The following is a 17,445-nucleotide window of genomic DNA, read 5'->3' on the forward strand; positions in this document are numbered from 1 at the left end:
CAGATAATCACTTTTCTAGCTTTCTTTGCAGCCACACATGAACACATGACCAAGCTTCCGCCAATCGGAAGTTTCCATCACAGATTTCAAATACAGATCTAGTGATGTACAGAAGCAGGGAGGGCAGACAACCAGCTCTGAATGCAGCAGTAGGTGCAGCAAGATAGTTGCTGGGGGCAGGAGTGATCTATGCCAGCTCTGTTCAGTGACATGCAAGAGGACCTAAGCTAGGCCTCTAGTGGCAGTGATGTCCTCACTTGGCCAGATCTTTGGTGTAGTCTGGGGCTTTTTATCTGGCTGCTTGTTCTCCAGCCTTCTCATAAATTTTGTAAGAAATCTAACGCAGTTGTGTTTATCCACTCAGTTGTTTCTAACTCTTTGCGATACTTTGGACTGTAGCCCGCCAGGCTCCTCAGTCCATGGGATTTTTCAGGCAAGAATACTGGAGCGGGTTGCCATTTCCTCCTTCAGGGGATCTTCCCATCCCAGGGATCCAACACATGTCTCTGCACTGCAGGCGGATTCTTTACCACTGAGCCATCAGGGAAGCCCCAGGCAATCTAATACCTTTCAATAAATCCTAGTGTATACTCAGTGAGTCCAAGTTGACTTTAGTTAGCGACAATCAAGGAAGTTTACTGCTTCAAAATTCAGTACCCTAAAGAAGGGTATTGTCAATAGCAAATATTAAACCAGTTTGAGTCAAGGTTTTTTGTTATTTGAAGCCCAGGGCATCCCAGCTGATCTCCCTGATTTTACTGAGTTAATTAGAAGAAACAAAGTGTTCCAAAAGCTATCAGTCTGACTCAGGACTTCCATGGTGGTCCAGAGGCTGAGGTTCCATGCTCCCAATGCAGGGGGCCTGGGTTTAATCCCCGGTCCAGGAGCTATATCCCACATGCCACAACCAAGTTCTCATGCTACAACTAAAGATCCCAAGGGCCCAAACTAAGACCTAGCACACCCAGAGAAATAGTTTTTAAAAAAAGGTATCAGTTTGACTCTGAAACTTGTAAATGTGATCTTTCATCACATGACTTTTTATAATTGTTTATGTAAAATTATAAATTAACAAATTGAATTTCCTATAATGACCATTTCATGATCTGGGTGAACAAATAATACTTTACATAAATATGAAAATAGTTCACCCACATCATGAAATGGTCATTATAGGAAATTCAGTTTGTTAACAGTTTGTTAATAAGTGGTACATGAACTCTCTGGCCTTTCATTGGTTAATCCATCACTACACATCCTGAATGGGTTTGCTTATCAAAGAGAATCTTCACTAGCACCTGAATCTTCACTACAGCCCCCGACAATAAAACTTCTTCTGACAGCTGATCCAAACACTGCACAAAGTTTTGCTTTTACACAATTTGCATATATCTTATTTTGAACCATATCTATTTCTTCGGTGCCAATGATGAACTCATCAGATCACCATTCAAATATTCATGGGCCCTCCATATTGGGATTTCTGATCATGTGACCCACTACTGAAAACACCTGAACACTCTGGATTCTTTTTTCACTTTCAGCTCTTTGCTAGATGAGTCCATGGCCTGGGTAAGTCAGAACTAATCTTGACAACACTTGAGGTGGAACATTTCAAACATTCATGGGGTACCTCGCTGTTCTTACCTGACAAAAAACACACACGCCCTTTTTGTGTTGCAGTCCTCTTTCTTTTATGTTCGCTCTGCCCTTAAAATCCATCCACATCTAAATTAGAAAGGCAGACTGAGTGTAAATACTGAGTCCTACCTTGACGTTAGCACTGACTGAAACTTTCTCAGTCTGTCCTGGCTGCTCTACTGCTACTGCTGCTGCTAAGTCGCTTCAGTCGTGTCCGACTCTGTGCGACCCGAGACTGCAGCCCACTAAGGCTCCCCCGTCCCTGGGATTCTCCAGGAAAGAACACTGGAGTGGATTGACATTTCCTTCTCCAATGCATGAAAGTGGAAAGTGAAAGTGAAGTCGCTCAGTCATGTCCGACTCTTAGCGACCCCATGGACTGCAGCCTACCAGGCTCCTCCGTCCATGGGATTTTCCAGGCAGGAGTACTGGAGTGGGGTGCCATCGCCTCTAAGAGAATACTATCAACTGGGTGGCTTATGAACAACAGGACTTTATTTCTCACAGTTCAGGAAGCTGGGAAGTCCAATCAAGGTGCTGGCAGATTTAGTGTCTACTGAGGGCTTTCCTCCTGGTTCACCCTACTATCCTCTCAGGGTGGAAGCAGAAAGGGAACTCTCCATCATCTCTTTGATGAGGGCACTAAACCCATTCATTAGAGATTTCCTTCATGACCTAATCACCTCTCCAAAACCCTACCCCTAAAAACTATAACATTGGGGATTACATTTCAACATGAATTTTGGGAAGACACAAAATTGTCTATAACAAACCTAGACTACATGTGGGTATGGCCAATATTGAGTTAGTCTCCATTTAGTCACCTGGGATCTACCATGTTCTTTCCCTGAGGAAGAAAGGGCACCAGGAGGGCACAAAGGAAAAGGGGAAACTGGGAATGCCAGACACAGTGCAGAGAACCAACCACTATATGGTCACAGCAATGTTGCAGATCTAACACAGCAAGCTCCCAGGAGCTCTTGACCTGCTGGCCAGGCCTTTTTGGCCCAGACTGAAGATGGCCCATTTAATCTAGGACGTTCTCTTACTTCATGGTAATACAGATGGCTTTCCAGGTGGCAGGAGTGGTAAAGAACCTGGGAAAATCCCCTGGAGGAGGGCATGGCAACCCACCCCAGTATTCTTGCCTGGAGAATCTCACGGACAGAGGAGCCTAGCAGGCTACAGTCCATAGGGTCACAAAGAGTCGGACACAACTGAAGTGACTTAAAAAACCTGCCAAGCAGCAAGTAAGAAAAAGAGTTTATTTTGGGAGTTTCTTATGGGACAGCTTCCATGCAAGACTGCCCACATCCTGGCTCCGCTCCTGGGTTTATTATTTGCAAGCCTCAATCTTTTATTAAAGCCTTCCCCCGACGCTCCGGCTTCAACTGTTTCAGCCTCCTTTAGCTGGGCTAGTTCAAGGAAAGATCATGATCCAGGGTTGGGCTCAAGAACTAATGGTGCAAGAGCACCTCCCTGTGGTTGAGTGGCAGGAGAGCAAGAAACTTTAGCTCCTGGATCTCCCCAAAGCAAGAGAGAAAAGCAAGGAAATGATTGTGATAAGTGTAAGCTTTGGAGTTTGTAGGTGACATTTTCCTTAGACCATTTCTTTAGTGCCGAAGGATTACAGACCATGAGGTCCGAGGTGCAGAGGATAGCCACTGAAGTTTTTATTTTTAAAATCTTTATTTATTTTATAGAAATATAGTCGATTTACAATATTAGTTTCAGATGTACTACATAGTGATTCAATATTTTTCTAGGTTACACTCTATTCAAAGCTATTATAAAATGTTGGCTACATTCCCTGTGCTGTACATTACATTCTTGTATCTTTTTTGTTTTATATTTAGTAGTCTGTACCTCTTAATCCTCTATGCCTATCTTGCTCCCCTCCCCCCAGCCCTCCCCCTACTGGTAACTAGTTTGTTCTCTATATCTTTAAGTCTGTTTCTAGTTCATTATTTTCATTTGTTTCAATTTTTAGATTCTACATATAAATGGTAACATATAGTATTTGTCTTTCTCTGTCTGACTTATTGCAGTAAGCTTAATATCCTCTAGGTCCATCCATATTGCAAATGGCAAGATTTCACTTTTTTGGCAAAGTAATATTCTATGTGCGTGTGTGTGTGTGTATACCACATCTTTATTCACCTGTTGGCTAGAAGGTTGCTTCCATATCTTGGCTATTATAAATAATGTCACTATGGGAGTTCCCTGGTAGTCTAGTGGTTAGGATTTGGCATTGTCACTGCAAAGGCCTGGTTGGGAAACTGATATCTGACAAGCCACACAGTGCAGCCAAAAAAAAATTTTTTGTATCTTTTTGAATTAGTGTTTTCATTTTCTTTGGATATATACCCAGGAGTGGAATTGCTGGATCATATAGTAGTTCTAGTTTTAGCCACTGAAAATTTTAAAGCCCTGAATATAATTTAGCAGGAACACTATCACAGGCAATCAGTTTTTGTTCTGTTGCTAAAGCTATTGGATATATGCTAAAGTGATTTTTTTTTTTGGTCTGAGTGACAAGAAAATAATGTTTAATCAATATGCAAATCAAACGGTCTCCACTGGCATTATTAATCTAAAAAGAAATAATTGCATAGTTACTAGTAAGAGGAAGGACATTTAGTCTATACTTTCAAATGGGACAATCATTCCAAAGAGCTGTTCACTGGCAAAATTTCTCCCCAAGTTAGTATAGATTATATGCTATGTCATAAAAGGTAACAATCATGAAGTGTTTTTTTTCAGTATTTGCTTTTAGAGAAAAATCCTAAAACTTGTAGAGACTTCTGATGTCAGAAAATTATGAAATGTAAGAGTATATTTAGCAATCAGGGTGACTTAGCTCATGGTAATTGGCATATGTATAATTATAATTTGCATTCCAGTTATTTAGACTGAGATATCCTTGATCAGGTTGAACATACTGTGAATAGAAGATCTCTTTTTCCAAGAAATAAGGTGCAGACAGTCTTTGGAGAATGGCCTCACTGAACTGGTAAGTTAGCTTTCTCCGGATTTTGATGATTTCCCCAGTTCTTCCATAATTCCTCAGTGCTCTGGCCATTTTCTGATAAGTCATGGTCTTCCGGTTGCCTTTTCTTTTTCCCCAGAGTTGGGCAAGTTTTTCTTTGTTTTTTGATACAAACTGAAAGATGCCTTTGGTTTGATCTATCCACTGAATACAAGATGCCATCTCTGGATTACATAGGGATTCATGAAGGTATTCAAACAGTCGGAGCTTCTTCCTGCCTAAAACAGAGGAAAACAACATCATGCTTCACCATGGCTCTACACAGAGCACCTTCTCAGGAAGGATTTGTTGAGTGAATACAGAATTGAAAGTTCCATTGGGATTGGTTTCCCTCCTATTCACCCTCTTAGAATGTATTTATGGTATCATTTTATGGGACTTGGCCTATTGCAGTTTCAAATGAAACTTTCTTGTTGGGGAAGTTGTCCAAAATGTTGTAGTCTTTCATTGGAAAAGAGAAGCATGGAGCCTCTTTACCCTAGTCTCTCATCTGTCATGTGGTCTTTCTTTACAGTTAAATCTTGACTTCTAGTTTTATGTTAAACTATCTACAGAACAAGACTGAGCAAAATGTACTACAAAGTTTAGTGGTTCTAAAGAGAAGTTTCAGGACTTCCTCAGTGGTCTGGTGGTTAAGAATCTGCCTTTCAATGCAGGGGATGTGGGTTCGATCCCTGGTCAGGGAACTAAGATCCCACATGCCACAGAGCAACTAACACCCGACACAGACAAATAGTTGTTTTGTTTAAAGGAGAAGTCTCAAAAGATGTTTCCAAAAGGGAACTCATTTGAAGCAGCTTTATTCAAGTAAGTTAAGACAAATAAGCTAAAGAAGGTGAATGCATTTTGTAAAATGTAAAACAATGTGCAAATTCAAGTGAAATCAGTAATGCTGCTGCTACTGCTGCTAAGTCACTTCAGTTGTGTCCGACTCTGTGTGATCCCATAGACGACAGCCCACCAGGCTCCACCGTCCCTGGTATTCTCCAGGCAAAAACACTGGAGTGGGTTGCCATTTCCTTCTCCAATGCATGAAAGTGAAAAGTGAAAGTGAAGTCGCTCAGTCGTGTCCGACTCTTAGCGATCCCATGGACTGCAGCCTACCAGGCTCCTCCGTCCACGGGATTTTCCAGGCAAGAGTACCGGAGTGGGGTGCCATTGCCTTCTCCTGAAATCAGTAATAGACTTATGTAAAAATGCTAACTCTGGCTCTGCATAATTACTTGAAAAAAAAAAAGAAAAAAAGCAAAGTTGAAATCCCAAAATATCTTCATGACATTCTGACATTATTAATGAGAAATGACAAAGAGCATGGTGATGTTTTTCATTGCTGTGAAATAAAATGATACTGCCAGAGCTTTTAATCTCTTTTGGAACACAGCCCTTTATATTTCAGAGTAACTAGAAAGGAAACTTTGAGAAGATTTGCTGTGATTTTTGCTTGTTTGGTCGATTGGAGAACAGAGGTACCAAGCTGTTTTATGACTTCTGAATTGGCCTATAAACATCGTGGTCCACCAGATCTGTCAGTAGCTAAAAGTTCCACTGCCAAATTCCATTTTCCCCTTGAGAAAGTCAAACAGTGGATTCCCAAACTGCTTTAAACAGTCTCTGGGGTGTAAGACTCATACATCGGTCATTATTCATCCAAAAGCCTCAAAGATTATCTTTTGTGTTATATTATCTTGAGTTTATGAATTGAGAAATGAAAGGGACTTACCAAAAAACACATTATGAATTAAAGTCACAGACTTAAACAAGCTCTCTGGCTCTCATCCAATGGTCAAATCAATTATAATGGATCCTCATCTTTTAAAGTTTGTTTTCGATTTTGAAAAAAAAGATGTTTGAACTTTTGTGTTTTGAAAATAAAGGTATATGATAAAAAATTCAAACAGAAGCACAAGCTGAAAGTAAAAACTCCCATCTAGTCTGCATATCTTTAGAAAACAATTTATTTTTTGTATATATAATCATATGCATGTTGGAGAAGGGCATGGCAACACACTCCAGGATTCTTGCCTAAAAACTCCCACGGACAGAGGAACCTGCCAGGCTACAGTCTATGGGGTTGCAAAGAGTCAGACACAGCCAAGCAACTAATACTTTATCCTTTAAAAGTGAAAATTGGTATAGTACTTTGTACTTTTCCCAGTGTCTAATATATCTTAAATAAATCATTGAACCATATAGAGACTAGCTATAGATAGAGGAAATACTAAAGTGTTGACAACAGTTAGTTCTGGGGGATAGCATGGGAAGAAAGAACATTTTTTCACTCATTCTTCACATACTTCTGAATCATCTGAAATTTTCATGAGCATTATTACTCTTGAATTATGGAATTACAAAGGATTAAAACCCAAACCAAAATGGTATTCAGAGATCATTCTGCTTCAATATTTAAAGTATGCTCTTTTGCATTTTAATAATTATATATGTTCTATTTGTGTGTGTGTGTTAGTTGCTTAGTCGTGTCTGACTTTTTTGCAACCCCATAGGCTGCAGCCCCACCAGGCTCCTCTGTCCATGGGATTCTCCACTGGACACTGGAGTGGGTTGCCATTTCCTTCTCCAAAAGGAACTATAGAAAGAAAGAAAGTGAAGTCGCTGTCTCCTAATAATGAATTCTTGAAGTATTTTGAAATTTCATTGTTTCAAATGTATCACGACTTCAGGTGGATGACAACTCTAAAAACAAAAATAGTAAATTATATTTTCCCTAATTGCAAAGATCCACAGCCCAAAACATCAGTGAAAAGATATAGGCATCATATTCTGGACTTAGTTGGTTTGTTAAAAAAAAAAAAAGAATAGGAGACAGAGGTAGAAGCATTATTGTCCTAATATTAAATTACTGCCATTATTCAATACTCAGTAGTAATGTTCAGTAGATTTACTTTACTTATGTGATATTATACATTATTCCTTTCTGGATTAGAGTATTACTGCATAGTTAGATTTTATAATTCTAGGATACAGTATACTGTTTTATAGGAACAAAACTGCTACTGCTGCTACTAAGTCACTTCAGTCGTGTCTGACTCTGTGTGACCCCATAGACGACAGCCCACCAGGCTCCCACGTCCCTGGGATTCTCCAGGCAAGAACACTGGAGTGGGTTGCCATTTCCTTCTCCAATGCATGAAAGTGAAAAGTCAAAGTGAAGTCGCTCAGTTGTGTCTGACCCTCAGCGACCCCATGGACTGCAGCCTACCAGGCTCCTCCGTCCATGGGATTTTCCAGGCAGGAATACTGGAGTGGGGTGCCATTGCCTTCTCCATAGGAACAAAACTAGTTATCCCCAAAAATATTCATTTAAAGTAATTTTAAGTATGAACATGTAAAAGAATAAAATTAGAACATTTTCTCACAGATTTATAAAAATAAACTCAAAATGGACTAAAGACTTAAATGTAAGACCAGAAACCAAATGTAAGACCAGAAACCATTAAACTCCTAGAAAGAAACATAGGAAGAATGCTCTTTGACAAAAAGTGTAGCAATATATTTTTTTTTTTATCTATCTCCTAAGGCAAAGAAAACAAGAATAAAAATAAACAAATGAGACCTAATTAAACTCAAATGCTTTTGCACAGCAAAGGAAACCATCAACAAAACAAAAAGATAATCTACGGAATGGGAGAAAATATTTGCAAATGATATGAATAAATGGTTAATATCCAAAACATGTAAATAGCTCAAGCAACTCCATATCAAAAAATAAACAATCCCATTAAGAAAATGGGCAGAAGACCTGAATAGACATTTTTCCAAAGACATACAAATGGCCCCAACAGGCACATAAAAATCTTCTAATACCCAACATTGATACTGATTAGAGAATCAGAATCACAATGAATATCATCGCACCCTATCAGAATGGCTATCAACAAAAAGACAAATGGGACTCCCCTGGTGGTTCGGAGGCTAAGACTCTGACTGACATAGAGGCTAAGACTCTGCGCTCCCAATGCAGAGGGCCCAGGTTTCGATCCCTCGTCAGGGAACTAGACCCCACATGCTGCAGCTAGGACCTGGCACAGCCAAAGAAGTAAACAATAAATTTTAAAAAGACCACAAATAACAAGTGTTGGCAAGAATATAGAGAAGAAAGAGCACTTATGCACCGTTGGTGGGAATGCAAACTGGTAGAGCCATGTGAAACACAGTGTGGAGATTCTTCAAAAAGCTTAAAAAAGAACTACCAGTGACTTCCCTAGCGGTCCAGTGGTTAAGACTCTGTGCTTCCAATGCAGGGGGCTCAGGTTCCATCCCTTGTTGGGGAACTAAGATCCCACATGCCATATGGAGTGGCCAAAAGAAAAAAAAGAACCACCATATGACCCAGCAACCCCACTCCTGGGTGTATATCCAAAGAAAATGAAAGCACTAATTTGAAGATACATGCATCCCAATGTTCATAGCAGCATTATTTATAATAGCCAAAAGTGTGAATGAACAGATGAATGGATAAAGAAGATGTATATATACATACATTTGAATATAACTCATCCATAAAAAAATAAAATAAAATTTTGCCATTCGCAACAAAGTAGATGGACCTAGAGGGTATTATGATAAAATGAAAAGTCAGACAAAGAAAGACAAATACTGTATGTTATCACTTATATGTGGAATCTAAAAAAACCTAAAAAGTTTAAAAATTAACAAATATAGCCAAACAGAAACAGACTCACAGATATAGAGAATAAACTAGTGGTTACCAGTGGGCAGAGGGAAGGAGGGAGGAGCAAGATTAGGATAGAGAATCAAGAGGTGCAAACTACTATGTATAAAATAAGTTACAAGGATGTATTATGCAGTACAAGGAATATGGCCAATATTTTATAATAATTTTAAATGGAGTATAATCTATAAAAATTTTGAATCAGTACGTTGTAAACCTGAAACTAATATATTATAAATCAACTACACCTCAATAAAAAATATAAATTTAAAAAACAAAAAAAAAATAAAAAACAAAATAATGTTAGCTATGATATCATTTTTTAAATTGCAGTATAAAGTTGTGATGCATCTTACATGTCTTTGTATTTAGTAGGTGTATACTATCACAAACAACATTGCAAGGAACATCCTAATACATATTTACATACACATATGTACCTAAGGTATTTGAGGAAATAACCATAGTACTAGACTATAAGCATAGTGATTTATATGGGTTTTCTAACTTAATTTTTACAGCAGTCTTACAATGTGTGTACAATTATTATTTGCTTTTCTTTATTTTTTGAATATGAATACTGTGGTACAGAAGGTTAAATGATTTGGCCAGGCTCACATAATTAACCCAGAGTTCACATTCAACCACTGAGTCATAGAGTCACTAAGAGTCTAAAGATACGAACATTTAAAATTTGGGGAGATATTGCTAAATTGATTTACAAAACTGTACCAGTTTATACCCCCTTTAATAATGCATGTGAAAAACAAAAATAATGCATGTGAGTGTGTGTGGCCCACATCTTGGCCAACACAAGTTATTATCTTGCTTTAACACTTTTTTCTTACCTGTTAGATGAGATCACCTTCAATTTATGAAATCAGGATTTCAAATTTATGAAATAAAGTTATTATTATGGAACTTTTTTTCTGTGGAAAACTTAATAGAGAAGATGATTTCTGTCCCTAGGGCTTCACAATTGGAATAAGATTGCTAAGACAATTCATGGAAAACCTCCCCCTTCTATACCTAAAATTTATATACCTTATTCTTTTTTTTAATTGAAGTATAGAAGATGTACAATATAAGTTATAGGTGTACAATATAATGATTAACAATTTTTAAAGGTCATATGCCAATTAAAGCTATTATAAAATATTGGCTTTATTCTCTGTGTTGTAGAATGTAACCTTGTATCTTACTTTATACATAATAACCTCTTAATTACCTACCTTTATATATCCCATCCCCCTGCTGGTAACCAGTAACCTGTTCTCCATATTTTACATCCTATTTTTTTTTTTTTTAGGCTCCACTGGATGACATGTGGGATCTTAGTGACTTGTTCAGGGATCAAACCCATGAGCCCTGCATCAAGAGTACAGTCTTAAGAACTGAACCACCAGGGAAATCCCCTTACACCCTATACTTAAACACAAATTTATTTGAGGGACTGACGCTTCACACCTTCACAACATCTCTATGAAGCAAAAGGAAAGCTCATTCAAAATAAAAGCTTGGAGTCTTTTGTCTGTCAGAGTTGTTATTCTCAGTTGTGAGAAAAAAACATTTTGCAAGTCATTTCCAAACTCAGATATGAAATCCCCTAAAAGCTGCTTTGATAAAGACTTGGTTCTTTTGCAAGGAGTGATGTATCCACATACCTTTTCCTCCCTTTTGCTGGAGAAGAGCAGGTTGTACCAGCTGGTTTTCGGGGATGTTCTGCAGAGATTGATGAATGTTTCCTTCAAAATAGAGGTCCGTAGCACTGTTCTATATAAATAATGTATCAAGATGTTAAATGGGACTTTCTGTGCGGCCACCAATTGGTGGCCAAAGTCAAAATCTGAGGGCAAAAAGAATGTTCAACAGCTCTCAAATTTGGAAAAGCGCTACCTTCAGTGGCTGTCTCCCAGGGCAGAGCCAGCATCAAACCCATATACAGAGAGTGTCAAGGGACAGAGGTTACTGAGGAATTCTGAGTATCCTCAGAATTGAGAGGAATTCTGAATTCTCCCTTCTCTCTGATAAAGGAGAGTGGGTTACTTTCTTCCTTTCCCCTAAAAATGACCAGTAAGAAAGATTCAAAAGAATCACTAGTAGAAATGGAAGTGCCAGCAATAAGGGAAGACAAGCTTCCATTCCAGAACTGGATGCCCATCTAGACAAGATGAGACAAGGAGAGACAGATGGCAGTTGCAGGAGGGCAGAGCCAAGAGAGGAGGCAGGAGGAAACCACCTGAGCTTCTACCATTACATATGGCAAAAAGACAGGGCAGAAGGGGCTAGACTTGAGCCATTCCCATACAGCAGGCAACGAGTTCCCAACCACAAGGGGCTGTGTAGTGCACACTGCGGGTAGAATCTGAAGAGGAAGTAGGGTTGCCCTAGCAACTGAAAATATTAGGCATCCTCTAATTTACCTGGTAACCCTAAGCAGAGGTGAGAGAGGTTAAAGTAAAACCAAAACTCCCTCTTAAAAGAAATGTCTTGTTGGAGAGACCCTGACAGTACAATTTACAGGGACAGAAAAAGGATATTTGACATAGCATGGTTGAAAGTAATGACTGAAAAAAAACGAAGACTACTTTATATTTATACTCTGTTTCAGAGTATTAAGACTGTTTGATAAAATGGATACATCAAGAAAACAATGCCAAGAATTCCATGGCAGTCAAGTGGTTAGAACTCCACACTTCCATAGCAGGGGGCATGGATTCAGTCCCTGGTTGGGGAAATAAGATCCCACATGCCATGACGTGGCCAAAAAAATAAATAAAAGTAACTTAAAAAAAAAGAAAACAATGCAAAAAAATACACGGAAGGAGAGATGGTAGAGACACTTCCATTTGCAGAAGGTGCTAAAATAGAAATGAATTGGTCCAATATACATAGCTAGCTCTGAGCTTGGGACGGGAAACAAAGCGGGTTGATACAAGATTGTAGGTAAAGCCAGTACAGGGAATGTTTATAGGGGAACCATAGCTTTTCTGCAGTTTTCTGGATGGACTGAGGAGAAGCATTGACATGAGAACCCTAAAATATCTCCTCTTTATAGAATCATTCAGACCTGTCTGAAGTCAGATGAAGAACAATAATAAAGGGGAGTTTCCTTCTTGACAGCATTGATGATTCCCCAACTTGCCTGCCAAATTCACGCCTCAGGTGGCCCCAAGTGAGCATTTTCAGTCAGTTTCAGCTAGCATACACCAAGGGAAGGCTGGTGTAAATAGGAAATTTGCTTGTTACTGAGGGATGACAGTCTCCTGGTAAAAGTACTCACTATTACTGTTCTCCAATTATAGATGGGTTCCTCTGCAGGCTGCACACCATAGCTGTTGGAATTTCCTCTGATATGAGAACGGTGGTTGATAAAAGCCAGGTAATTTTTGTAATCTAATTTAAAAACAGAGAAAGAAACTGACAAGGTCAAATTTTATATTTATGCGTGTGAATGATGACAAATGCTTATGTGATTGATCGTGGCATTTTTATATGTGAGACACTAAATTTATTTAGGATAGAGAATAGGCAGATCTGTCTCCTAATGTAAAAGAAATAAAACCAAAAAACAAACAAATGGGGGGGCTTCCCAGATTACCTGTTCTAGTGGTAAAGAGCCCACCTGCCAATGCAGGAGTCATAAGAGATGCGGGTTCCATCCCTGGGTCGGGAAGATCCCCTGAAGGAGGGCATGGCAACCTACTCCAATATTCTTGACTGGAGAATCCCATGGACAGAGGAGATTGTTGGGCTACAGTCCATAGAGTCTCAAAGAGTTGGACACAACTGAAGAGACTTAGCATGTTCACACACGAACAAATGGGATCTAATTAAACTTAAAAACTTTTGTACAGCAAAAGAAAACATTGACAAAACAAAGACAACCTACAGAATGTGAGAAAACATTTGCAAATGATGTGACTCACAATAGGTTACTTTCCAAAATATATAAAGAGCTCAATATAAAAAAAGAACAATAAAAAAATGGGCAGAAGACCTGAATTGACACTTCACCAAAGAACACATAGGGATGGCCAATAGGCACATGAAAAGATTCTCAACATTGCTAATTACTATGGAGAAGGCAGTGGCATGCCACTCCAGTACTCTTGCCTGGAAAATCCCATGGACGGAGGAGCCTGCTAATTATTAAAGAAAAGCAAATCAAAACAATGAGATATCTCACACAGGTCAAAGGACCATCATCAAAAAGTCTACAAACAATAAATTCTGGAGAGAATGTAGGAAAAAAGGAATCCTTGTACACTGTTAGTGGGAATGCAAATCTGTACAGCCCCTGTGAAAAACAGTATAGAGGATTCTCAAAAAAATAACTAGCGTAAGATTCAGCAATTCCACTCCTAGATATACATCTGAAGAAAATGAAAACTCTAAATTCAAAACGATACATGCGTTCCAGTGTTCACAGCAGCACTGTTTACAATAGTAAAGACAGGGAAACAACCTAAGTGCCCATCAACAGACAAATGGGTATGGTATATACATACAATGGAACATTACTAAATCATAAACAATGAAATTCTGCAATTTGCAACAAGTATATATCTAGAGAATGTTATGCTTAGTGAAGTTAGTCAGACAAAGACAAGTGCTAGATGATATCACTTATATGTGGAATCTAAAAAATAATACAAACAAAACAGAAAGATACTCTCAGACATAGAAAACAAACTTGTGGCTATGTAGAGGGACAGGGAAGGTGGGAAGGACAATTCAGTGGTATGGGATAAACACACTACAATGTATGAGAAAGATAAGCAACAAAGATATGTTGTACAGCACAGAGAATTATAGCTATTATCTTAGAATGACTTGTAATGGAGTGAATCACAATGTTGTACACCTGAAATTAATATTATAAATAAGTTATGTTTCATTAATATACAAAACCTAACAAAAATTGTTTAAGGTGGATAATCCTGTTTGATTTCTGCCTTTAGAACTGATCCCAGATGCACGGGGTAAAAAGGATCTTTTCTGTTCAGGTCATTATTCTCATGTGTGTGGTATGTGACCAACAAGCCATCTGATGTACAAACAGAAGGAGACTGACATCTTTACCTGAGGAGTACTGAAAGTCTCCAGTTGAATGCTGCCTCAGTACTTCAAAAGCATCTTCAAATGCTTGACCCAGCTTGTCTTGTTCAGCACAAGCCTATTAGAACAATGGCAGAACTCTGGAGTTAAGACATTACCAACTGAACTTAATTTTGCTGATGTAAAGGAGGGCTTCTCAACCACAGCACAACCTATTAGCATTTTTGGTTGACTGTCTCTTTTGTAGAGGGTTGTCCTGTGCATTGTTGGGTGCAAAACAGCATCCCACCAGATACCAGTGTCAATCCCACTGGTGACAACCAAAAATATCTTAAACGTAGCCAAATATGCCCTGGAGGACAACATCAAGCCTGGTTGAGATCCACTGCTCTACAATATAGTATCTAAAACCAGTGCTCATTCTATAGTATGGTATTTAATGTTTTATAAATTTTTAGCAAGGAATTAGTTATATAGCAGAAGACTGATTTAGAAAAAGGGATCGAGGAAGTATGTTTATCAAACAGAATCTGGCTCATTATTTAAAAAATGAAATGTTCTTAATTTCAAAAGCATGTCTCCAAGACCTAAAATTAAATTGTTTTGTAACCATCTCATACCCTTATTAATCTAATGAGGAAAAACAAAGAAGATTTTTAAATGTCAACTTACCATGCTTCATTAAAAAATTGACAATTCTGAAAAAAATTAATATGTAAAAAATAAAATTAGTGTTTCTATTTAATTTGCCTCTGAATTAAAAAAGACTACTTAAAATATTTTCTGCATATACGAAAGTACCATCTGAATTTTGATGAGTACAAGTTTCCTTTCTACAAAAATTTCCTCTGAAGATTTATGTTTGCTTTTCTATCATTACAAAATGTCTTTTAAAAAATATTTCTTTATTATTTATTTGGCTGCACTGGGTCTTAGTTGCAGCATGTGGGATCTAGTTCCCTGACCAGGGGTTGAACCCGGGCCCCCTGCATTAACCACTGGATCACCAGGGAAGTCCTCCAAATTTCTTAAATGTTAAAATAGCTAAATATGTATTGCTGAATCACTTTGCTTTACACTTGAAACTAACACACTGTAAAGTAAATATACTTCAATTAGAAAAAGAGATTAAAAATATAAATAAAATAGCTAAACAGTTAACCACGCAAACCACTTAAGATATGAGAATACAGAAATAATTTGAGTATATTTAAGTATGTCAAGTATTTAAAAATTCCTGTAAGTATTAAAAAGTTCTGGAAATAAAAATCTTTTTAACCTTAGCCAGGCTGTCCATTTATAACACTCATTTTGTTTTTTAACTTTCTGGCGTCATATAGACTTCTGAAAATCTGGTGAAAGACATGCTTTTTCTCTCATAAAATGTGAATTTACCTTACAAATAAAATGTACTCTATGAAACCCACCTGTAGAGTTTCTAAGAATCCTGGTCTATAATTTTACATCTACTTTCTTATCTCTGTAAGTAAGTTTTGTTTTAAATAGTTATCATACTGACCCACATTAAATGTTTTAAAACTTTCTGTTCTATACACTACACAAAACAAACAAATCTACATAAGAAAGAGCGGGCGGTGGATCTACATGGTTTACCATTTCATTTAGCACACCAAACCACACTGTTTATACAAGTTTTTAGAATTTATCCTCCAAACACAATGAGCTTTCTCTTTAATATTTAACCTTGCATAAGATGATACAATCTAATACTATTGCTAAACATATCCATAACATATCAATATAATATGTCAAACATCAAAATTCTGTTCTGCTCTTTGAAATCACTGTCATTTAAAAGAACTCAGCCATAAGAATCCGCCTGCCAATGCAGGAGACCCAGTTTCACTCCCTGGGTTGGTCGAGAAGATCCCCTAGAAAGGAGAATGGAAACACACTCCAGCACTCTTGTCTGGAGAATTTCATGGACTGAGAAGCCTGGTGGGCTATAGTCCATGGGGTTGCAAGGAGTAGGACATGACTGAGCAACTAACATAAGAAAAACCATTTAAGAAAGGTAACTATGGGAGGTGATGAATGTGTTAACTAGTCTGATGGTGGTAATCCTTTCCCAATTTGTATGTGTGTCAAATCATCATATTGTACACCTTACACAGTGTTATATCAATTACATCTCAATAAGGTTGGAAAAAAATACAGCTTCTCAGTGTGGAAGATGTTGAAAAATTTAGCAAAAACAACAAAAAAAGAAAATCCAAAAATAATTTGAACGATGATTTCTAATGGATATTACCAGTACAGGTATTTTTAAAGGCCATATCAATAACTTTCAATTAATTATGACTCATAAGCACCAAAGGAAATACCTACCTAGGTGAGTGCTGTACTTCGAATTAAATACTTATATGAAACTACTCCCTTTGACTAAAATAGCCCCCAAAACAATCATGACTCTTTAAAGTAGCAAACCCAAATGGAAGGAAAAAAGCTTGAAAACATTATCGATCACTTCAATCGATTAATATTAGTACCAGAATAGGTAGTCAACGAAAAACACTCATTAGGTCAAAAGAAGAAAATTAATAGTTATTACAAGGAGTTTTGAAAAGCATAAATTAAACCGCTTACCAGGAAGACACTTCAGCCCTTTACCAAATTCTTTCATTAATATCAGAATCGTTAGGACAGAACTGTCAGGAGCTCACTGACAGAGTTGCATTAAGTAGCTGTTTTTAAGGAAGTGCTACAAAAGGGGATTTTTTTTAAAAGATACAGTGCCTTCATTATTTCTCTTTCATGATATGGCCAGTAGACACCAGGGGCTATTATTTTGAAGTGGCACAGAATATTTGTATACTATAGGCCAAAACCATTAGAACAAACCCCATGAACCCCCACCCCACCCAGCATGAGTTGTGGCCCCCGGGCCCACACAACCCGACTGGGCACCTCTGATCTGAACAACCCTTGTTCATATTTCTGTTTTTAAAAAATTATTCTTATATTTCTTCCCTGATTCTGGAGC

General features: G+C 37.9%; 1 protein-coding gene across 1 annotated transcript; it reads right to left on the reverse strand.

Moving 5' to 3' along the window:
- Positions 1 to 3,992: 3,992 nt before the first annotated feature.
- SPIC (Spi-C transcription factor (Spi-1/PU.1 related)) lies at positions 3,993 to 17,132 on the reverse strand. The gene is made up of 6 exons (XM_010853452.1): positions 17,049 to 17,132; positions 15,114 to 15,139; positions 14,466 to 14,559; positions 12,664 to 12,776; positions 11,045 to 11,153; positions 3,993 to 4,908 (listed from the first exon to the last, which is right to left on the reverse strand). Exons 2-6 carry the CDS (start codon positions 15,114 to 15,116, stop codon positions 4,481 to 4,483), a joined length of 747 nt encoding a protein of 248 aa, XP_010851754.1. The 5' UTR covers positions 15,117 to 15,139; positions 17,049 to 17,132; the 3' UTR covers positions 3,993 to 4,480.
- Between the last annotated feature and the right edge of the window lie 313 nt (positions 17,133 to 17,445).

This window comes from Bison bison, unplaced genomic scaffold, assembly GCF_000754665.1.
Source record: "Bison bison bison isolate TAMUID 2011002044 unplaced genomic scaffold, Bison_UMD1.0 scf7180017864327, whole genome shotgun sequence".
NCBI lineage: Eukaryota > Metazoa > Chordata > Mammalia > Artiodactyla > Bovidae > Bison > Bison bison.

Coding starts and splice junctions, on each gene's coding strand:
- SPIC (XM_010853452.1), bottom strand. Junction 12,777..14,465: donor AGACTTTCAGTACTCCTCAG/GTAAAGATGTCA, acceptor TTTTTAAATTAG/ATTACAAAAATTACCTGGCT. Junction 11,154..12,663: donor ATAATTGGAGAACAGTAATA/GTGAGTACTTTT, acceptor TTATTTATATAG/AACAGTGCTACGGACCTCTA.